General features: G+C 42.1%; 2 protein-coding genes across 2 annotated transcripts in view; both read left to right on the forward strand.

Annotated features, from left to right (window-relative positions):
- Positions 1-2,800, forward strand: part of LOC143152703 (protein unc-13 homolog A-like) — a 90,691-nt gene extending 87,891 nt beyond the window's left edge. Inside the window, exon 5 of the mRNA XM_076323098.1 lies at positions 2,535-2,800. Coding sequence (XP_076179213.1) covers positions 2,535-2,693 — 159 coding nt within the window. The 3' untranslated portion in view covers positions 2,694-2,800. The remainder of the gene's footprint in view (positions 1-2,534) is intronic.
- Positions 2,607-23,937, forward strand: part of LOC143152704 (uncharacterized) — a 42,092-nt gene continuing 20,761 nt past the window's right edge. Inside the window, exon 1 of the mRNA XM_076323100.1 lies at positions 2,607-2,658. The gene's annotated coding sequence lies outside the window, so the exon portion shown is untranslated. The remainder of the gene's footprint in view (positions 2,659-23,937) is intronic.

The raw sequence follows: 23,937 nt of genomic DNA on the forward strand, positions 1-23,937 counted from the left end.
AAATCCAATTTCCACTTCTTACGAATCCATCTTCCTCAAACCACCACCGATACCCCCAGTTGTTCGCTTTCGCGAGCACTCCCTCTGTAACCCCCTGTACGTCGATATCAAACATTATTTCAACAACACGCTGGAAAGTCTCGTTACAAACCGAATTTATTACGAAATCCAATTGGCGCGACGGGGGCGGACAATTTGGCCCAATCAAGGGATACCGGAGTTACGAGTGTATTCGGTCGGTTGGAAGCGGTCGGGCAGCACTCGTCGCGTGTCACGAACCCTCGCGCGGATTCGTTTCGATCGGACGGCTCGGCTCCCGTGCAAAGAGCTAATTTGTCAACGTGATCTCGTTACAAAATAATTAAGACGAAACGCCGTTAAGCCCCCGGGCTACGCGTACCGAGCGGAGAAATACGATGCGGCTGCGTTTCGTTCCGGTTGTAAGTCGTGGCGGCGGAGGCGGTGGTGGCGGCAGCTGCGGATAAAAGAGAATTGCTTTAATTACGGGCCTGCCATTTGCAAACAGCCCCGCGCGCGCACTTTGACAGCCATGCTTCGCAGCTCATTTCTGGAGAGTACGGGACGGTTTGGTGCACGGCGCCAGAGAGAGGGAGAAAGAGAGAGAGAGAGAGAGAGAGAGAGAGAGAGAGAGACCTTTCCAGAATTTATGTACACGCGTTACGTGCCCGTACCCGCGGGTACATAGCCATTACTAGTCCGTGCCGTTGCTTCGATGGTACAACCGTTAATATACAGGGTGAGTCGATGAGAATTGCTCTCCAAACTGTAACATTACCTTGTTCGACTCGATCGAAAAATCTTTCGAGACAAATTGTATTCAAGAGAACGTTTCAATCTTTCAGATCTCAAATTCTCGAGTACATCGACGTAACGTTGAGCTTTTAAAACGATACTGTACCTTATTCAACCGATAAGAGGGTAAACTCACCGTGCAAAATCCCTTTGAACCTTTAGAAAAATATTCAATATCGTTCGAGAAACTCAAAGTGTCCACGATTGCTCCGAAAATATACACCTGAACGATTAAACGCCATTCTTGGTACACGAGGCATTTCCCGCGATATGTGTTCTTTTCGTCGAATCGATTTACGAAATATATCGGACAGTTCTTATCGGCTCACTTGTACAAATGTACGTGTACACAGTTGCAGACGTGTACGTAACGCGGGAAGAATGGTTTCGATGTAGTAACTTTCAGTTACGCAAATTACTCCCCCGGGCTCGTATCTAATAATTGCATCCACTCGAACGCCAGGCCGCGAGCTCAACGCGAGCGATTGTTTCTCTCTCTCTCGCGAATTATATCTCGCGGTCGCGGAACAATCGGCGCGAGTGTCGCCAATCCTATTAATTTATTCCGAGCGTTGTTTAAGCGAGGTAAGACACCGTTTCGCCATCGATTGATAATTTTGCTCGCCCATCGAATCGCGTACCGATTCCCCAGGCCCCCTCCCCGGCGCGAGGTTTAGAATTTAGATGGAACATTAACGGAATTCGGCGCACTCGAAATCGCTCGCGCGCTAACGAGCGCTTGTATATTATATGCACGTCTTGTATCGCATTAATCGCGTTAGCGCGCATCGGTGCTTTCGGGGAGAAACGGCTGACGATTTAGCCGCCACGAATACGTACGCAAGTCCGCGGTTACCGAAGCTTACGACGGCTGAACCATTGTTTAAAAGTTTGCCACTCGTTACTCGGTGAACAAAATTTCTATGTTTCGCCGATCGTCGTATCTCAAGAGTGTTGAGTTTTCCCTCGACTTCACGGAAATGTGTTTCTGTATACTTGGAAATGGTGTTTCTCTAACATATTCTCTAATATCTGTACCAAAGAAACAGGAATTGTATTCAGGGGTAATTGATTCGATATTTCCGGTCCGGAGGATATTACACATCTTGGTTAACGTCTCTGTCTCACGGTGTTACGATTTTTAACTAAAAAACGTTTATGGAAAAAAATCTTAACGTTGTTGGATTCTTCTGGGTACCAGTGTCCTTTTTACGAAACACGTTGTAACTCGAAAGAAATCTGTAGGAGAATATTGGTTTCCCTGATCGGTGAAGTACTTTCGAACGCAATATTGGGAATATGACCATCAGTTTTGAAGAAAGAATAATTCGACACTCGGTGGGTCAATTGATCAATTATTTGAATAGTGACGGTAGTCGATGATTCGTTGTTGGGGTAATTTTTCCAACGAGAATAAAATTGTCACCGAATCCAATTTCGAAATCGAGAAACGATCGAACGAGTCGACGTTCGACGTGAAAATAGACGACGGGGGTGTCCCGGGACTTTTGAACAACGTTGTAGCCGCGAACGTTCGCCGCTGAAGCAGGATTTTATTTGAGATTTTATGGAACACAATAAGTTGAAATTGAGTTCCCGCGGAGCTTGATTACGCGCATTTGCATCTCTTTGTGTTTAATCTGTTCAATTATTCTGTAATGGAGCGGCGCTTCGCTGGGATTTCTTGTTACCAATGTTTGGTGTTCTGATTTTCCTTTCAGGAGGCTCCTGGACAATGGGTCAGTCTAGATTCGGAGCTCGAAATGAGAGGTGCCGAAATCATCGGCACAAAAAAGCCAACCGGGCACTCTCTTTTCATAGACTGCCATTTGGAACTTCCTTTCGGTAAGTCAGCAGAAAATTTTCCTTATTCGATGTAGACCAGTGGTGAAGCATGCCTGTCGAATGTAAGCGTACGTGCTCGCGAACGTATGTGTACCCGCATCGTAATGGTAAATGAATAGAAAAGTTGTATCGGCAATGGAACGCAAACTATCGGCGAATTTTTAACGAGCCGCGACAAATACTTCGATGGAATGATCGAAAAAGAAAAGAAAATCAGAAAGAAAAACAAATGCAATTCGATCGGGACGATAAATGCCCCTTTTGCTATCGGTATACGACCTCTCGAGCGTTTGTGTTTCGAACGAAAATCGTCGATCGAATAAAGCTTCTTATTATTCGAATATACATAATTGATTCAAGGTGAGCGTCCATACGGTATTTAATGCAACTGCAAGACGTCCATTCTATTTCCACGATATGGATTCGCTATTTATTATTTCAGTCTTTTTGAAGCTTCCAAGAGGAGGGTTCAATCGACTCGGAGGAGTAAAATATTGCTCGTAAATGCGGAGTATCGGTCGGGGCGTTGTTTTGTAATTCAAATAAAAGCGTGGAAGACTTGTCGTTAATACGTTTCCATTATTGCCCGAGAATAGATCCGTCGAGGTGAACTTCCTTCGTTTAAACGGAAACTTTAATTGCTCTCGTTCTTGGGTAAAGTGTTTCGACGGTTGTTTAAACATTTTGAGACTGTTCTTTGCACCGAGATTGTTTTCTTTTTTAACCGTTTCGTTAATCGTGGAACAAACATTTTGAATCCACTTCGATCGACAACTGTATCGAAATTCCGGTTAAATAATTGGTAGAACGAGTTCAAATTAAAATAATATCGGCGTCTCTAACCGTGAAAGCTTTATTCGCTCGTCTTAACAACTACGATACTTTTACCGAGGTCGTATATATCTTTCCATCGGGTATACTATACTACACAGAGTGTTTCGAAATAACGGGACAAGCCGAAACGTGCGAATTTTTTTACGCCAAAAGAGTAAAAATTCTTTCACCGTTCTGCAATCTGAGACTACGTATTCGAAATGCAAGCAATTAAAATTTAACGCCTGTTTGAACCCTAGTTCACACATGTACCGTAGACGGTATCGCACCGACTGTGTCTCCATTAAATGTAGTCTATTAAAAATGATTTCGACTTTGAATATTTTCCTTCCCGGAGAATTGAGTATTATCCGGACTATTTCCATCGGTTATAACGATTTTAATAAAATATTCGAAATCTCATTTAACCCGTCAAATTAAGAAGATACTCTACGCTTTGCATATTCTAGTAGCTTAAGAAGGTATTCTAAATTCCATCTATCGTAGCAGCCTCGGGAAATATTGTACCTTCTATCCAACGTAACATCTTAATAAAATATTCTTGTTCTCGCGTATCGTAGTGGCATAAAATATACTAACGAGCTTAATTTAGTCTACCATTTGTAGAAAATATCCCAAAAAATGTTCTACCTACTCTAGACACGTAGAATGATACTTCAAGTTCCATCTATCCACGAGATTCGAGTTTAAAATAAACGATACTTTGAACAGATTGTCGAAACATTCGAATAGAAGGAATTTGCAATATTTTTATAGAACGTACGGTTAGAATCTAGAACATTTTCTTAGGTTCCTAGAGTAGATAGAATTTGGAATATTTTCCAAATACGTTACGATAGGTAGAGTGTACAGTATATTAGTAAGATGTTCGAGTAGATAGACTTTTGAATATTTCATCGAGACGTTAGGATAGATCGAACGATATTTTATCGAGATGTTAGAATACATAGAACTTCTCAATTCCAAGTATTTTATAGGTTTCGAAAAAAATTCTCAATTCTACTTATCCAGCATCCTGAGAAAATATTCTACCCATCCTAGCATCCTAAGAGAATATTCTATCTATCCTAAGACTCTAAGAGAATATTCTATCTATCCTAAAATCCTAAGAAAATATTCTGTCTATCCCAACGCTCTAAGAAAATATTCAACCCTAATATCCTGAGCAAATATTCCATCCCAATATCCTAACATCCGAAAGAAATATTTTATTTTCTATCTTATCGATCCAAGAAAATATTCCAAGTTTCGTTCAACCATCGTACCTAAGAAACTATTCTAAGCTCCGTTCATCTTTCCTGCCTAATAAAATATTCCTAATTCAACCGCCACTCCTAACGTTCCGCGAAACCCTACTCCCTGGAATCGTATTCAGAACAGAATTGTTAATATCGTATACGTGAACATAATCGTACAGCTGCGCATGCTTCTGCTCGTTCGCGTATCCCAAAATTTTAACCGCTCGTATCTCAAACACGGTGTCTCGGATTGCAAACCAACTCGAGCCAACATTTTCTCTCAGCCTGTAACCGCTGTACGCGTTTCGCGCTACGTCCCATAATTTCCGAAACGCTATCGCGCGAACATCGGGCTGGCAACGGTTGAAATTTCTCAAAAAGCTTTCCGTATACGACATCGCGAGTAACGCGTTGTCGCGATCGTACCACTTTCTATTCGTTCGCCACATCCCCAGTGATACCCTGTGCGAAAGGTGATCATGGTGCACGCAATATGCGCCATGCTTTCCATTGCGATGGTAAACGTTACGGTGACGCGATACAAGTAGATTTGTGCTCTTTACCGCGTGAGACATCGTCGAGCGTGAAGCGATTGCCAAAAGCGGTTGAAACCAGCGTGGAATCAGAGGGGTAGAACGATCGAACCGGATCGAATCGGATCGAACCACCGAGCGTAATCGGTGACAACAAACCGTGGACGTTGAATCACCGTAAGAAAGAGGTAGAGACAGAGGTTAAACGGAGATAAAGGAACGTGGCCGGTGGTGGGGGTATCGGCGGTGGTGGGGATGGCTCGCGTCGCGTCGCGTCGCGTCGTGTCGCGTCGCGGCGGTTGATTCCGAAAGGGTCGAGTGAAATTGCCTGGCAGTAACCAGAAGCACTCGTGTAATCGAGGCGATAATGAAATGCCAGCGGATCGTGTCGTTCCCTGTGATCGACGTAGATCCCACTCGAGGAAAAAACGAAGACAGAATGGGTTCTGTGCCGCGTCTCCTCGCCCCGTGGCAACCAACCTCCTCCGCGCTACTTCGTTCGAGCGGTTCGAACTTTTAATTGAGTACGTCTAGAAACTTGTCGAGGCTTTGGCTCGCCCCACGGTTCGTTCCTCCGTCGTACGTACACATCGCGAGCCGTGGCTCCGTAACGCTGCTGCGCGAGCGTATGTATGTAAGTACTCACGCACGTCCTCTGCGCGGATTATTTCGGTGCTCGAGATCTTGGAAGTTGCACGAGGGAACCGTGAACGGAAAGAAACGGAACTCGTGAGTCTACGGGCCAGCTTCGAAGAAAATGGAAGCGCGAACTTTTCGTACACTCGAGCTTCCGTCGCCGTTTCCGTTACAACAATCGTGTCTGCCAACCGTGCCCTCTATCGCGGACTGAAAAATTAACGCTAAACCGGAAACGGTTCTGGTCGTTGGACTTCTTCGTGCTTCCCTTCGAAGGGAAGAGACGGTAGTTCGGAGTTCTCAAAACGAGGTCCTGCAATATTAAATCCACCATCAACCGGGGGCGGAATTTAATGTGCGAAACTTTTCGCTCGCGATGCGACTGCGTATCGGTGCGACCGGCGAATCCGGAGTGCAGGGCGTTACCCTCGGAACTTGTCGGCGAATGTTCCTTCAAATGGAAGTTGGTTTTTGATATCCTCTAGTTAGAGGTATACTAGTTTTTTTTTAGTCCTTATAGAGAAATTTATGTTTCCGAATCGAATTATTCTAAAGAAATTTTTTTTTGTATATTCGTTCAAATGGAAGTTGGTCTTTAATATCCTCTAGTTAGAGGTATATCTTTTTTTAGTCTTTGTAGAGAAATTTATGTTTTCGAATCGAATTATTCTAAAGTAATTTTTTTTTTTATTGTTTGTTCAAATGGAAGTTGGTTTTTGATATCCTCTAGTTAGAGGTATACTAGTTTTTTTTTAGTCCTTATAGAGAAATTTATGTTTCCGAATCGAATTATTCTAAAGAAATTTTTTTTTGTATATTCGTTCAAATGGAAGTTGATTTTTAATATCCTCTAGTTAGAGGTATATCTTTTTTTAGTCTTTGTAGAGAAATTTATGTTTCCGAATCGAATTATTCTAAAGTAATCTTTTTCGTATAGAAAATTAGACGTCTAATCGTTTTTTAGAAATTTACCTTCGAGATCCTTCTTTGAATGGAAATCAATTTTTTTTCTGTAATAACGATGTAAATTTTTTGAATAGCGGTACTGTATATTTTGCACAACGTCTCGATCCTTACGAACAATAAGATCGTATGAAAGTCTAAACGTAGATTTAATATTTCCAACGAAATTTTTTTATATATTTCAACTCAAAGAATTGCATCAAATTGGTTTTATCTTTTTATTTTTATTATTCGACGGTACAGAATTAACGTAATTTACTTTTTACTTACTTACTTTTATGTATATATATATGAACATAGATTTACGTGTTAAAATTCTTTTTATAATTACCTTCGTAAACTTTTCCATTATCTCGAAATCTTAAACGCGATCGAAAAATTCAATAAGGCATTGTACGGTGCGAATTATGCAATACTTTCCCGAACCGATTTTCGTTAAAATTAATATCTACGAAGTTATCGGTACAACCCCGCTCAACACCAAGGAGCAGAACCGCTTTTCTTCTGGGAAAAAGCATTCTCCGATCAATGTGTACAGCTTAATTTAAAATCGTTCCGTTCCACTCGTTTCCCCTTACATCGCAACTTTCTTAATCCCGAACGATCGATCGACGTTAAACCAACGACTGACTTTCGTGCCAGAAAAAAGTACCATTGCTATGAACACCTACATAAACGCGTCAATCTGATCCGTTGATCAACCATACGCATTGCAATGCAAGCGCCCATGCATTATTTATGGAAGGCCTGAATAACTGCGGAAAAATGTAAATCGGGCTTCTCGTGGCTTAGAAACTGTACTTTTAACTGATTTAGAGCAACAGATAAACGATATATTTTTAAACAAATTGCACGTTTATCGTGAACGTAAACAATTTCGAAAAAAAAAAAAACAATTCGCCTGGACTTAATGAACGAACGAAAAAAAAAAAAGAAGAAATCGTCTCGCGATTTTTCATCGCGACAAATTTATCATAAACGACACGACGGACGAACATCGATCGCGATTATCTTTCATCTTTCGAGTTGTTTTCGTTTCGTTAGTTCTCGTCGTATTTTTCAAACCTAGCAACAAGTTCGATTCGTATATTTTTTTATATTTTTTATTTGTTTTGCAATTTCTGCACAGGTACGCGGCAAGTGCGCGACTTTCATCGAACTCTTTATTCCCGAGGGATGGATAGAGAAGGATTCGTCCGGTTCCCCGTTCCCGGAAGTGGCGTGCTTTCATCCATTCCCCGGTCACCGGCACATCAACGATCCATTACTATCGATCCCTCGCTCTCTCGAAATAGGGTTAACGACATGTTGCGATTCGACCGCATTTCTTCTTGGCCACTCGGATTTCTTAGATTCCACGAACACGAAAAATTAAATTTCTCTCGGATTTCACGAGATTACTTTTATTCGTGGGACACAACCTTACGCAATTCAAAGAGATTATTATTATTTTAAAATATTTATCACGGGTCTTAAGAGAACGCGTACACAACGCACAGTAAGGAATGTTCAATTTCGAACGTCAAGGACTATTTTTAAATGTATTTTTATTATTCGACAGTGTACGTAACGATACACGAATAATTTCATCTCACGTGTTGTCAATACCGCGAATAAATTGTCTTTCAATCGTATAAAGTATATATTTTCATATGTACCTCGTTTAAGCTTGCAAAAATTTTTTATTACACTCTTTTCTTAATATTTCCGTCCAATTCGTCCTTATCCTTCGATATTTCGTTCGCCAATTATCGGTGATGTTTACTTTCGCACAGGTTGAAAATATACCGGTTAGATTTCGACAACAGCGTCCCTTCTTGCAGCAACAAAGACGTTGAACAAAATAGAAACCGCGTAAATATCAACGACAATGTTTATCTCCTATGTGGAACATCCGCCATTGCTACGAGATTGTTGACGTTTATCTATCGTCGTGAAGCACCAATCGAGGTTCCTCGATCGGTGCTTGAACAACGGTTGTCGGTCGAAACTGATAAATATTCGATAACTGTCTACTTTTCGACAAAGTTTCGAACGCACGTCGTATACGCGGTTCGATGATAATATTGTCGGTGACTCGTTGAAACGGTTACAAACCGGCCGGTCGATCGGCGAAACTTTTTTCATAACGAACCTCGGAATTTCGCAACCGTCGCGAAATGAAATGAAAGTTTAACACGCGGGGAAAGACGCGTACGTACGACCGATTCGTGAATTCTTCTCGGGGCAGGGTACGCGGGAAATGTGTTTCCCAGGCGAGTGTTTCCGTTCCAAAGAACTCGGTTCGGTAAACGGGCGTTCCTCGACGTAAAGGCGCAAATTATTTTTCGCCACGCGATGCTCCACTTGACCGTGTTGCGAAATGAGAAAAACGAGGCCGTTTATAATAAACCTACCGGCAACGAAAGCTGACGTTTCACCTACCACTCCTTCCTTCTCCCCTATTTTTTTTTCTTTCTTTTTTTTTCATTTTTTTTTTTTTTTTTGATCCGGTTCCTCGTTTTTTCCCTCTTTCTCATTTTCCTCTCGGCGTGTTCCTTCGGGTTTCCGAACCGCGCCAACTAGTTTAATGGAATTTCACTGAATGCCGCGCACTGTTCTCCGTGTTTTTCGCGCACGTTTCATTGGCGTTTCCTACGTTAAAACTTGAACTTCGGTTTAAATGCAAATTTTATCGTAAGCAACCGGGAAGAGAAAAATTTCACCCCACCCCAGCCGCGATTCGTTTTCAAACGACCGTGTTCCGTACGAACGGTCTAATCCTTTTCTCGATTTCGTGGTAGATTGTAATTAAGGAAAAGTGATGTACTTTAATCCGCGTCTTTGCACCGGAATCAACTGGTCGAAATTGTTAATTTTTTTTTTATCGACTGACCAGGTGGATGTATTGTTTCGACTCGGACCGGTGAATCGTCCGAGAATCCGTTCTTTATAGTTCATTCGCAGGGGTAATTATTTTTCCTCGGTTACCGTGGCAATACTTTTCGACAAATATAGGAAGCAAGAGGGAAGAAACGATCCTCGATTAAAGTCTAATTAGAGCCCCGCGTTAAACGCGGATAAAGGGGCTCCCTCGATGATTTCGATATCGTACTAATTTCCTTTCTTCGCTTTTCAAATCGCGTACGTTTCGATTCAATTCGTCGATGACCCGAAAAATTCTTTATGCTTCCTTGATTTCCGTGACTGGATCCGTTATTCGCGATTAGGACGAGCATTTTTTCAACGAGATGGAGTTCAAGTTGCCGGAGCCGGTGGTTGCGAACGAAATTCTTCAACGTCGAGTTGAATATTTCTATGAAAGATAGCTTCCTATTAATTGCTTCTATTAATCGACGAGTACAGAATTTGATTCCCTCGCTTTTCAACGTTACGATGCACGTAAAATTAACGATGCTGTCGAAACACTCGTAACATTGATTAAAAGCTACAATTACAATGAGAGGAAAGTAATCGAAGCTATTCTTTGTAACAGAAATTCTCGACTAAGTACCACTGATGATCTTCGGTTTGTTTATACGAATCGATTTAACAAAATTTGATTCAGGTTCCGTTTGCGAAGTGCTCGTTCCGATTGCGATCTTTCCCTCGCAAGAACAGAAATACGTAAAATCGAGTGTCGCGTCCAGATTTGAGTCGAACGTTAAAACAAAATCACCTAAAGCCACGTTTCCGCTTATTCGTGTCATTCCTTCGAACAATGGTACGGATCTTGACAGAGAAATGCACGTGTTTGACAAGTGTAATGTTTGTTTAAAATACTTTATCGGAGTTCGTTTCTGGCGACGATTTTGTCTTAGCGATCTTACACCGATATTTTGGAACAAATATCAATCCATCATTCGTTGTCCAGAATCCGTTGTTTGAGCGTTGCTCGAGTGGCACGCAATTTTTCTCTTACTTTCTTCACCGATGTTACTTTCCGTTAAAAACCATAAAGAATTTTCTGCAAAAGACCATCTTGTATATTCTTGTACAGGATGGTAAACCGTGGCTTTCTGTATCTCGGGCCGAGGTCTCGAGCGACGAGAACAGTTATTTCGGGCACTTGGACAGTCGAATCTGACCCTTATAAATCGCTATTCACTTACTGGTAGCATGCAGCCCCGGTATCGAGTCATCGGCGTTACTCCCTTCACTTTAGATCCCTACCGCGTCGGATAAGATCTTTTCTCGCGAAAGAACTGAGCGACTCCCTCCCCATTTTGTCCCTGTCTCTATCTTTTCGTTTGTTTCCTTTACCTCATACCCTCGCCAACCAGATTCACCCCACTCATCTTTCCCTTTTCATTGCTCTTGAACGTTATCCCTCCGGGAAGATCGACCTGGCCGCATTTCGTTCCATCTTTCTCTCTTACTCGCCCTATTACTCGCTCTCTCTGATTCTCTCTCTCTCTCTTTTTTCAACTCTCTTCTCTCCTCTCTCTCCCCCTCTCTCTCTCTATTCCTCTTTCACTCTGACTCTCTCTCTATTCCTCTTTCACTCTGACTCTCTCTCTTTTCCTCTTTCACTCTGACTCTCTCTCTTTTCCTCTTTCACTCTGACTCTCTTTCTCTCCCTCTCTATTCCTCTTTCACTCTGACTCTCTCTCTCTCTATTCTTCTTTTACTCTGACTCTCTCTTTCTCTCTATTCCTCTTTCACTCTGACTCTCTCTCTCTCTCTCTATTCCTCTTTCACTCTGACTCTTTCTCTCTCTTTTCCTCTTTCACTCTGACTCTCTTTCTCTCTCTCTCTATTCCTCTTTCACTTTGACTCTCTCTCTTTTCCTCTTTCACTCTGACTCTCTTTCTCTCCCTCTCTATTCGTCTTTCACTCTGACTCTCTCTCTTTTCCTCTTTCACTCTGACTCTCTTTCTTTCCCTCTCTATTCCTCTTTCACTCTGACTCTCTCTCTCTCTATTCTCCTTTTACTCTGACTCTCTCTTTCTCTCTATTCCTCTTTCACTCTGACTCTCTCTCTCTATTCCTCTTTCACTCTGACTCTTTCTCTCTCTTTTTCTCTTTCACTCTGACTCTCTTTCTCTCTCTCTCTCTCTATTCCTCTTTCACTTTGACTCTCTCTCTTTTCCTCTTTCACTCTGACTCTCTTTCTCTCTCTATTCCTCTTTTACTCTGACACTCTCTCTCTATTCCTCTTTCACTCAGACTCTCTCTCTCTCTATTCCTCTTTCACTCAGACTCTCTATCTCTTCCTCTTTTACTCTCACTCTCTAACTTTCCCACTCTTTTATTCTCTCGTTCCCTTGCTCTCACTCCTTCAGTCTCGCTCTCTCGCTCTTACTCTTTCAGTCTCGCTCTCTTAGTCTCGCTCTCTTAATTTCGTTCTCTTACTCTCACTCTTTTTCCGTTGCTCCGTCACCTTGTCGCTTCCACTCTTTCGTTCTCTCTCGCTCGGTCTCCCTCCATTTCTTCCTCGTCTCCCCGTCGTTTCGCTGGCACAAAGAGGAGAGAAATAAGTATCAGAAAATAGATAGAGGGAAGTTTTGCTCGATACGATCGACGGGAAGTCGAGAGTCTGTTTATCGTGGAAAGTATCGACATGTTCGGTAGGACGCGTTCATGACGATGAAAAAGCAAGATGACTATCGCCGCGACGACGTACAGGCTCGTTGGTGCTTCGTCGCTAAACGGAATGTTTAATCGCATCATCGGCGGCTGGCTAAGATGGGTTCCGTGAGTGAAAAATTGCGAGTCCCCGTGATAGAGTTGCTCGTAAGAATTTTCATCAGAACTCGATAAAGAGATCGGAATCTTCGAAAAGGTTCAGCGAATGGAAAGTTCCGCGGACGGACTTTCAAAGTTTTCGCGTCCCGAAAACGAAATAGGCCGACTCTTATCGCGGCGACGATACATTTCATTGTTAATTCGTTTTAATAAATATCCTCGCGGTCGAGACCTCACCACGACCTGGACGAATTAACAACGACCAACCGCTATCCGATTGATCACAACGAATCGGTGTAGTTCAGTTTTTTCACATTGCTGCGGTTCAGTTATTTTATTTTTTTTTTTTTCATATTCGCGCGGTTTACCATTTTTTCGATTAATTTCTCCGAAGTATCCTCACCGTCGAGACTTTACCTCGTGCAAGAGAGAGAAATTAACAACGACGATCCGATTAATTGTATCGAATTTCTATAATTCAGTTTTTGACACATTGGGGTAGTTCACAATTTTATCGGTGAATTTCCCTTAAGTATTCCCGCGGTCGAGATCTCGCTTCGACCGGTACGAATTAACAACGATAACCGCTATCGCAACAAATCGTAACGAATCGTTGTAGAGTACGAGTTTCATCGTAGGTACATTTGAAAAATATAGTATTGCGGACGTACGGGTGCTCTTGTACACACACGACTCGTAATAGATCCCAGATACGGCGAATACGAACAGAAAATTTCTATAACTCTGACCTCTTTCTACCTCTTTCTCGCGCGCGACGGAATTGTCATATACGCTGCTGAAGTTCGATCGAAATAACCGCGAAGAGAAGAAATATTCGCTGCAAATTGAGAGTGTTATTGTTCCTCTAGATCTTCCCTCCTCTATTTATTATTGATTCGTAAACTACGTAGCGTCGCGCACGAACGTCGTGTAAATTATATAACACGTTGCTTTACAGCTTCGAACGAACAGACAATCGTTCGGAGTAACGGTTAACAATTTCTTATCGAAGAAAGACGAAGCTATCGTTGCCCGTATCGAGTGATTTTACGATTTTTCTCCTAACGAGCAACATCTGTAAAGTGTCCCACACCTCGATTTTAATCTACGCTTTCAACCTTTCGATGCTGTCTTCCAAATTATCGGAACAATCTTCCGAACAAATTCAAGGAGGATTTTCAAGGTAAATAGGACGGTGCGTAATTAATAAAAAGATTGAAAAGTTACTTGTAAATACTGTTGTCCGCGTTACGTATCCATGAGCAAATTTCTACAATTTTTCATTTTACATTTTCGATTGTACTAAATATACTCGTTAATCGTGAGTGTAAAATAAAAGTAGCTCGATGGATCGTCTTTTCGACAATTTCGATAGACGGCGAAAGGTGATCCTTTGATTTTTCTCTTAATTCCATCATCGATGCTGCTCTCGGTTAAAAACCATGAAGAATTTGCCGTAAAAGACCATCTTGTATATTTTTATACAGGATGGTAAAAAAAGAATCTAGAACATCAAGGACTTATAGTACCCAAGAGGAACAAAAAATATCTAATCGATATAGGTTTTATAATAAATTCATCCGAGGTAGGATTAACTTTTATTATTCACGAACGTTCGATATCGTAAGCGAGTCTTTTCGCAGTACGTTGAATATAAACAGGGATCGGTTCGTTAAAAGTACGTTAATTCGAGTTTGTCGACACGAGAGCACTAATATCAGCAAAGATTCGATATGTCTTCCTTTCATTTGAACCCACATCTTACATATATGCATCATGAACCATCACATATTTTCAAATACTCCCGCGCCTTGTATCGTACGACACGCATCTCCTGTTCGTTGTAAATCCAACACATTATTAATCTAACTTAACATTCTCACCGTCTCTCTTGATAAACCCAATTGCGCACATTTCTTGTCAACTCGACAGGACTGGAGCGAAAAAAAAAAATCTTAATAACACGAGATGAACGCTTGTAACTCTCGATGCTAAACGGATATCGAAGATGCGTGTTACGTTTGCTTCTGTAACGTGATCTTTGTCGATATTAGTGTTCTCGCGGCGACTACCTTGACCCGATAGTTCTGAACCTAGTTTCTCTATTTACATTCAAAGTATTACACTTCGAACGGACTCACGATATCGAATATTGGCAAACAACAAAAGTTACTTTAACCTCGAAGGGATCTATCGTGAGATCTACTCGTATCGATTGCACATATTTCTTTCCTCTCGACGTCCTCGAAGTCTTGGATCCCTTTTTCCTTTATCACCTTGCGATAAATCCGATTGTTCGAGGAGTATTTGAGTATTCGAGGGGGTAGAATCGGGGGGGGCTGAGACTTGGTATCGAAATTAGGTGTACCTTGTAAAAGGGTACTGTGACGGTTAGCCGTCAGAATTGGATCAGAATTATAAACGAGGGAAAGATTGGAGCGCGATCGAAAACCGGTTAAACCGCGTGGCAAACGATCGCTTTTGGTAATCGCTCGCACGCAAGAGATCTCGAACGTTCAAGGGCTGAGAAATTAGGACATGATCGCGAAATCGGATCATGCACGCCCGGATCTTCAGTCTGATCAGTCTCTGACCAATCAGGAAAGTGCGAACAACGAACGAGATGGAAAGCCCTGCTAACGAGTGAAACGGCAATGCAGTTGCGAGCAGCCCGGCCCATGTGTGGCTCAGGTACCCTCGTCAAGATCCTTGGTCCCGATCGTAGGACCGTCCTGACTTCAGGATCGTCCTTGATCCCGAGATCTTCGTTTCGCTTAATATCCTGGTTCTTTCTGACCAATGCATCTGACTTCCACGTCATGTGGATTTCTCGTCGATCGTGCGGCCACACCGATCGCGAAATCAACGAAACTTTCCGATAAATGTCCTTCTTTTCTTTTTTTTTTTTCTTTTTATTTCCTTTTTAGGTTACACACCAGGGGAAGAGGGGGAGGGAGGTAAGCGTCTTCGAACGCTCTCGAGATTTCCGTGAAAATCGCGCGAACGTGTTCCGAGTCCATGGTTGCGCGATGGTGGGTGGGATCGTAGTTTCTACGAACGGGTTATCTTTGATCCCGGCTTTGTCGCGGATTTAACGCGACGAGAGAAACTTTTCGAAGAGCAGAGAGTCCACGATCCACGAGAAATAGAATCCACGCTGTTTGTACGTAATTAGCGATTACATAAACCCCTTCTTGCTCGTCAGCCACTGCACCTGAGATTTCTGTACTACGATTCTCTAATTTTCTCTACACCTTCTTTCTCTCTCCTACACCAGCCCCGTCCCTCACCTCGATCGCGCGAACTCCGTGCCGTCTCTTTCTCTATCTCTGTCTCTATCACTTCATCCTACTTCCTCTTCGCGATTGGTCGGTTCGCCCGGATATCGAAAACCGCTTTAGATAGTCCATGGTAGCGAGCGCCGAGGGAACCCATCATCGTTAATCACGAAAGTTATGCATTACTTTCCGTCGAAGGGAAGAAGGGAATCGAGCGAAACGCTCCGCGCCGATTGGAAATTCGTGATCCTATTTTATTTATGCCGATGATCGTTCCCGTGTATCGCGCGTGTGCACGCGTCACGGTGTACATTAATCGAACGGGAATAAACTCGAGTTGGAGGCGTCGAGCAGGAGCTCTCGAGATCGTGGCGCTTAAACTCAAAGGACGATAAAACTCACCGCCGAGGAAAGAGGGATTACTCGGACCCGAACCGATTCTAAGTCGACGGGGGATTGGTGGTTTTGAACTATGAAGACTAACGACGTAATGCAAATTCAATGAGAGGAGACGCGCATCGGTAGAATCTCCATTATCCGGACTCCGTTCGCTCCTTGCGGCCAGAGATTCGAGGATTCGGACAAAGGGGTTTCCGGATAACACGCCGTTTACCTTTCCGATGGTAACGATTCTATAGAGACAGTGTGCGCCGAGATTAACGATTTTATATTGAGCGTCTTGGGACCGGATCGGATGAATTCTTCGGAGCATGTCCGTATTGGGTGTCACCTAAGCCAGACCAGCTTCTTTTCTCATCGTCATATTTCATCCCGCATCGTACAGAATGGTGTATCTTGCGTTTAAGATCGTACGGTACATCGTGCACGATGGATCAATGTAGATTAGAGAAGCGTGAAAGTGGACTGACAATGAGCCTTAGGGACAGTCTACGTTCTTCGTGGATAGTTGCCACTGTCATAATTATCATCGAGGCTGTGTTATGCTTTGTCCGTCTGTACTCGAGGACACGCAATGCTTTCTTCATCTGTCATCGAAACTACGCAACGCTTTCTCCATCATCGTAAGGAATAAAATCCTCGCGAGTAGTGTACTCATAACGTAATATGAGATTGTTGGTTCCGAAACAACTGTTAACACTTTGACTGTCAATAATATTTTACGGGGCAACAGTATATGGGGTAATATTCCTGACGACAATAACGTTATGTAAAAGTGTTGTATATGTATCCATTTCTGGAAATGTTTATGTATATATATATAAATACATTACGAAAAATGTATAGGGTGAACAGCTTTAACCGCGCATCTACAATTCAATTTTTTGTATTTTACCAAATTTTCAATTCGTAAAATATTCGTCGTTACAGATCGATAATACAGAACTTGACGAAACTACACAAGTAAGAGGAAACAGAAACTACGATATAAAATTGTTAAAATTGTCACAAGAACGTAGAAATTTCAAGCCTCGTACATCAAATTACGAAGAATTAAAGAAAAATCTCAACTCACGGACATAACTCGGCAACTAACATCAGTAGTTGTACCGTTATCATATTTACGTAACATTTTTTTTCTCTATTTTACGCTGCAGATTCTATACTCGATATTACATTTTTGTCTTAATTCTGTCATTTAACGAATACTCGATACACGATTAAAAATCATCTCACATTTCTCCCATTTTGATCACCGAATATAAAATAGGGCGTGTCCAAGAAGGAAGGCGTGTCCGAAAAGGAGGGTCTGTCCGAAAGGGGGAGGGCACGTGGTCTAGAGGGAGGCTCATGGATAAATTGTTTAAAATTGATAAGTAATAAACGAAGGTGCCGACCAATTAAACGAATTAGAATAGCACGAGGCACCATCGAGTAGCTAGAGTCTGTGGCGATGCATGGTGGGAGAAGAGGTCTGGATCAAGCTCCTCCCATCGCAGGAATTTTTTCCAAGTGGTCGATCTATACATTTTTATACTTGGAATACATTTTCCGATCGATCTTCCAATTAGACTGCTCGAGAATCCTATTAGACTTTCGAATTCAAAAATACATTAGTATATATGTAATACATAAATGTGTATAAATATATAGTGTATATTTATATATATATTATGTATATGTTATATAAATATACAAGGTCTGTTTTTAGAAGTAGGTACATATACTTTTACACGTATGTACATATAAATATATGTATACATTAAGATTCGTTCTCAGAAATGGGTGATGCGGTCTCTGCGGAGACACGCGCGTCACCCAGATCCAAGTGACATGGCAGTCAACCTGTTAAACACGGTGGAAATATTTGTCGGTTTCTTCCTGGCACACTTTGCGTTTCAAGTAAAATAACAGAGACATTGCTAAAAAGGGTGAGAAAAAATACAGGAACCGATTCTCTTAAAATTAATGCATAAATTTTGCATTACACTCGATCACGTATAATTTCCTTCCGTTTGCGCTTAAAATCATCTGAATTTTTTCACCAATGTCAGGAACGTTTCGTACATTTTTAACGTACGTTTTTCTTCGATGCAAGTAACTTTTACAATACTGTTGCTGATTTTCAATTTTTGGAAATATCTCGCGCCGTATTTTTGTACGTAGTTCTACGAGTTACACACCACGCTAATCAGTTAATTAGGTAATCAGTTCCAATTGTTGGGAGAATTTTTCAAGAGAACATTTTAGGAGAACGTGCACCGTTCGGTTAACGGATTATTCAAATAGAAACATATTGGAATAATGGAAATTTGGATAATGGAGAATCTACCGTGAGACAACGAATGAAAATGGAAGACCCGAATTGAATAAGTTGCCTTGGAGATGGTCAAGTTTCTTGGAAAACGTCTTGAAATATTGTTTCTCGAAACCGATCTTGAAGCTCTAACCGTTTGAATTCGTTCGAATATAATTAACCGTGAAATTCCGTTTCCACGTTTAATGACATTCAATTTTCAAATCCAAGAAAATCTAGCGCGCAATTGACGAGCAACCTGTTTTAAAATGGTTCAACAGGATGGAGAATAATGAGTGCAATTTCGATAAAAACGAGCAAGACGGAGGATTGGTCACAAATCGACAACAATATGGAATTGTTGACAAGTTTGACAAGTGACGGAAAGCGTTTTTCAGGCCACTCGATGGAACGATGGATAAAAAATAGATTCTTGCAAAAGAAAAGGACTCTGATGTGAATTTATATATTACGTATATATCACCAGTTTTTCACCGATCGAAAACGGAGTAACGATCGTCGAGAATTTCGAGTACAGTTTCCGTTCTCCAAGACGCTGTCGTTCATCCCGCAAAGTCGAATAATTTATCTGAAAAACGTGCAATGTTTAGCGACGCGGGAAAAATCGCGAGAGAAAACAATTTTCGATCCCTTTTATCGAGAAACGTCAAAAATCGTTTTCCTTGCGACTCTTCTTACGCAGAGGAAACCGTCGAGTCGGTAAAAAACGTCCCGGTACAAGATTAATGGATTATCGACGGCTAAGCAACACTTAATCGAAGGTGTCGATGTAAGAAATACGAGGACCGGCCACCGACGAGACAAAGGATCGCCATTTACGAAGGGAAAACTCGCACGAGAGACGCGATATCCGAAATCGTACGTATCGGTTCCCCGACGATACGAAACAGGAAGGATACACTCAATCGAATATCCCGGGTATCGTCGAGAACGACTCGAGGAATCACCTCATCGTGGGATTTCCTTCGCGAAATTATATTAAAAGAAAATATCATCGGCTGGTAAAATTCTATTAACCGTATTATCGAACGCGATCCGCGAAATTACGTAAACACGGTCGACTCTCGGTACGATCGACGAGGACGAGTTCCCTTCGGCGTGAATTTATTTTACATTCATCGAGTTCACCGGAATGACACACTTTCCGTTGTTTTCGTGGCTCCGGGGAGGGGTGGTCGTTTCCTCCGTCCTTTTTTATTTTTTCTTCCCCTATCGTGAATTTCGGTCTCCCGGGTGTTCCTTGTCTCGCGTATCTCCGTCTCTTCGAGCCCGTTTAATTAATTTAATTGTACACTTCTTTGAGTTCACCGTGCACGCGTGTCGGACACGCCGGTCACGCTATCGAAACTCGTTTCGGTCGTTTGCCGGTGTACTTTGATACGATTTCGTGCTCGATTAAACGACTTTAATTATGCCATCACCGGTATGGCCGCGTCCGCTCGTGGAAGTTCTCAACCGCGAAAATCACCGTCGGTTGCAATATCGGTCGATACTCGGTCCTATTATTTCCGTTAGCCGGCCGCTTATCGCGTCTTGGCATGCGAACCGATCGTCGCGCGCGATCCGAGGTAAAAACGTTCGATATCGCGCGAGCACAAGCTCCCCACGAGACACGGGATCGAGTTCTTCGTTTCGAGAGACATCTGGGTGCCGGTTCGAGAACCAGAGACCGCTCGACGAGCTCGCCCCGCTTAAACGATCCTCTCCGCGTTCCACCGCTCGTTCCTCGTCCTTCTCACTTTCTATTACTGTGTCTGTTCTTCTGTTTGTCTGTCTGTACTTTTATATCGAACGTCGTCACAAGATCGTGACGCGTCGTTGTCACTCACTGCTTCGCGAGGAAACGGAACGGGCTCGCAACGTGCAAACGTAACAGCTTGTTCTCGTTATTGTTCTCGAGTGTAATTCATTTTCAATCGGGGAATTCGTCGTTGAAGGTAACGGTCGGTCGATGTAGCGTACCGAACGTTGCGTGCCCTTCGAAGGAAGCACCGTGTTGTTGAGTGAAGCACGTAGTGGAAAGAGAACTTCATTTGATCCCTTTAGGAGTTTCTTATAAGATAGTAATGAGTTGCGACGAGGTGAAAGGAAGTGACTCCCGGTACACGGGATATCATCGGGCCAGCGAATCGATCCACGCTTGCGTCTCGTTTCCGGGTGGTCGTGGCGAATACTTCGGGTCGGATGTAATTTTTTTTTTTTTTTTTTTTTTTTTTTTACTTTTCTTTTTTATCAACGTCCACCTCGCGAAATGTTATACGCGACCAGAGTCGTTGCACCGTCAAAGGAAATCGGGTCGAGTGGATCGTTTAATTTTTACTTCGAAACGTGATAACCCATTTTTCCAATTTCGTCGTCGAAACGCGTTCCATTCGATCGGTGCGTGGAATTACCGTGAAACGCGTTGCTTTGATGATTTTTTAATCGAATCGAGGCCCTCCCCCACTCTTCTCACAACGTACGAGTTCCTTCGATCGGTCGATATTAAACGGTAGAATCGACCGAGACGAGAAAAGCGAAGAAAATGAAAAAAAAAAGAAAAGAAAAGAAAAGAAATTTAAGGAGCTCCATGGTGTTTTTCTCCCCTTCAGGCATAATTTTATTTGAGCACACAAACTTACACTTTCGGCGCACCGTAAATCGCACGTGCACGCAGTGGCGCGGCGATAGCATAAGAGGGGGGAAAATACCGAACGAAAAAATAAAGAGAACAAAAAATGACAAAAAAAAAAAAAAATAAACGAGTAAAAGTACGATACGAGAACGAGGAAAAGAAAATCATGTCTGTCACGGGAAATTGTCGCTCCGGCAAAGAGAAATCGTCTCGTGAAACATCTTTTTCCGATGCGCGAAAATGTATGTGAAAAGAGGGTACCTGCAGATGCATCGAGCTATGGCTGCGACACTGTAATCAGTTATCAATTTGTCCGTAGACGTTTTGTCCCCTTTTCTTCCGATTCTTTTCTTGTTCCTCTGTTTGCTACACGACTATGCATATACAGGGTGTTGCACTGGAAAGCCATCTCGGTATCTTTGCTGTTTCAAATAATAGGAAGATGTTTTGTCTGCAAACATTGCACGGCTTTGAAGAAGGGACGCAACACGGCTGCAGTGGTTTCAATGTAGGTGTGGTGTCGAGATTTCAGAGATCGACCTTGGATTTCTCTTTTTTTTTCTTCAAACGGGCCATTCAACGGGGTGTTTCCGGAGAGAGTAACGAATTTTGAAACGAAAGCATCCAAAACTTTTTAAGGAACGAAATGTCCATTCGCTCGAAGTATCGTTGATAAGAAAACAGAAAAAGAATTTCTGTTTCTTTGTCGAGAGAATCTTTATCGACGACACCAAAATAACAATCCACCAAGGTTTCGTGGATCGATGAAAATTAAAAGAACGAAGAGGAAATTTGATTTTGATTACATTGAAAATAGTTCTATTTTAATAAGAATAAAATACAAACGTAAAGAAAGAAATTTATTCTTACATTAAGCTTGTACTATTTTGTTGAAAGAGTGTCCCATTGGCTGAAATGACGAGAGAATTTTTGATTGTTTCAAGTTTCTGAAATATTCATTTCGTAGTGTAGCATCGAGACAATGTCCACGGTTAGTTTTCATCCGAGGTAGATCCAACAGAAAGAAACTTATCCGTAGTATCGCAAATGCAACGAAAGACGTTAGGTGCATCTAGATTTCTCGTTGGTAGAAATGTGGCCCAATCAGAAGTCGGAACACGCTTGGTGCCTTTCGTTGCATCTGCTGTAGGATGAAAAAGTTTTTCCGTGCCAGGTGTTCGCCTCATCGCTTCGGATGTAAACAAGTTTTCTTCGCACCGGACGTACACGCGATCTGGCATTTCAAAGATTCCAATTTGAACACCATCGAAGCTGAATATCTCGGAAACTATTCGTTTTAGAATTTCGTCTATCGCGATGTTTCTATTTCCAAAATTTCTTACTCTCGTTCTATCGTGAAAAATACTGAATGCTTCATTGAAAAACCAGGATGTTCCGTTTGAAAAGGAAAGTGAATATTGCATTAAAAAGAAAAGAATATTCTATTTAAAGAAAGGAAATAATCGAGACATTTTCATTCTGAAAGAAAACTTTGGATATTTCGTGTAAAGAAACAGGGGGTTGATATTCGAGTCTCTGTTACTGCACCCTTGCTCCCAAACTACCGAAAAATTAAACCGCGAAACTTCGCTAACTCTTTCAAAGTACCTACAAGGTAAACAATGGAAACAATGCAATCGTGGTGTACCCACCTGGGAAACCATACGATTTCTGTAAACAATTCTTGTCCCCGTTATTCGAAACAGCGACGATAATCACGTTAAACCGTTTCTGGTGGGACACCCGGTATTACGATTTTCATCGTCGAAGCTCGAAGTAGTGGCACTGCGTCGCGCGATTTATTAGACGAGCTACGCCGAAAACTACTTTCGGCGACATCGACTGATCGATGACGCGTTCTAATTTTAAGTATGGTTTAATCGATTAAATTGTTTAGAATGAGTAACCCTTAGCTAGACTTTATTCACGCATGACCTAGCATCGTGAAGTGTGTATTTGTTACGTCCGTTCGCTTCTTACGGTAAGGATGCCCCGTTACGATTAAGGAGCACAAATTGTATTAAATGTCGCCTAGGCATACGTTGTTTCAGCCCGTTTGCGAAACGTCTCGTTATCGTTAGAGCCAGCCGTGTTATTTTTACGAGGATACGTCGGTCTCGTTACGTCGCTCGATTCGTGAAAAATAGAATACTACGGGCGAAATCCGAGCCGATTAATTTTTCAAGACGATCGTACACGTTGCTCGCTAGCGAAGAAAATTCCGTCCCGATGGAAATAGCGAACAAGCTCCACCACGGCCGATTCGGTTTACCTACCATGGCTGCGAAACCGGAAAATTAACAATAAAACTATGCGGGGGAACCTTTCGGATTTACCACTTGGCGGGAAACTTTGTAACGCGATAGTACTCGCGCGATAAATTAGCTCCCAGGAATTAATAATAATATTCTCAGGGAAGTTTCTATTACTTCGTATATCAAGTTTATCATTCCACGCAGAGCGTAATGCGAAACAGGTGCGTAAATCTTGGGGTAATTGTGGTACGCGGAAACGATAAAAGAATTCCGATCTGGTTCTCGAATTGACAACTCCTATTCGATTATTGTTATTATTACAATAGTTTCGCCAATGATTCTGAAAAGGGTTCAACGATTATTCGGGGAGATTTTGATCTATTTTTATCAACATCGCACGTTGAAATTTTCTGATAAATCTCTCCGTTGAATCTTTGATGTATCGATAGGCGAGATTCGATCGAGATGCATTTAATAATTAACAGTCCTAACGAGTTCCATGTTAAATGTACAGTTGGGTATAGATTTAAGTACAGGGATTTAAA

Source organism: Ptiloglossa arizonensis, chromosome 11, assembly GCF_051014685.1.
Source record: "Ptiloglossa arizonensis isolate GNS036 chromosome 11, iyPtiAriz1_principal, whole genome shotgun sequence".
NCBI classification, from domain to species: domain Eukaryota; kingdom Metazoa; phylum Arthropoda; class Insecta; order Hymenoptera; family Colletidae; genus Ptiloglossa; species Ptiloglossa arizonensis.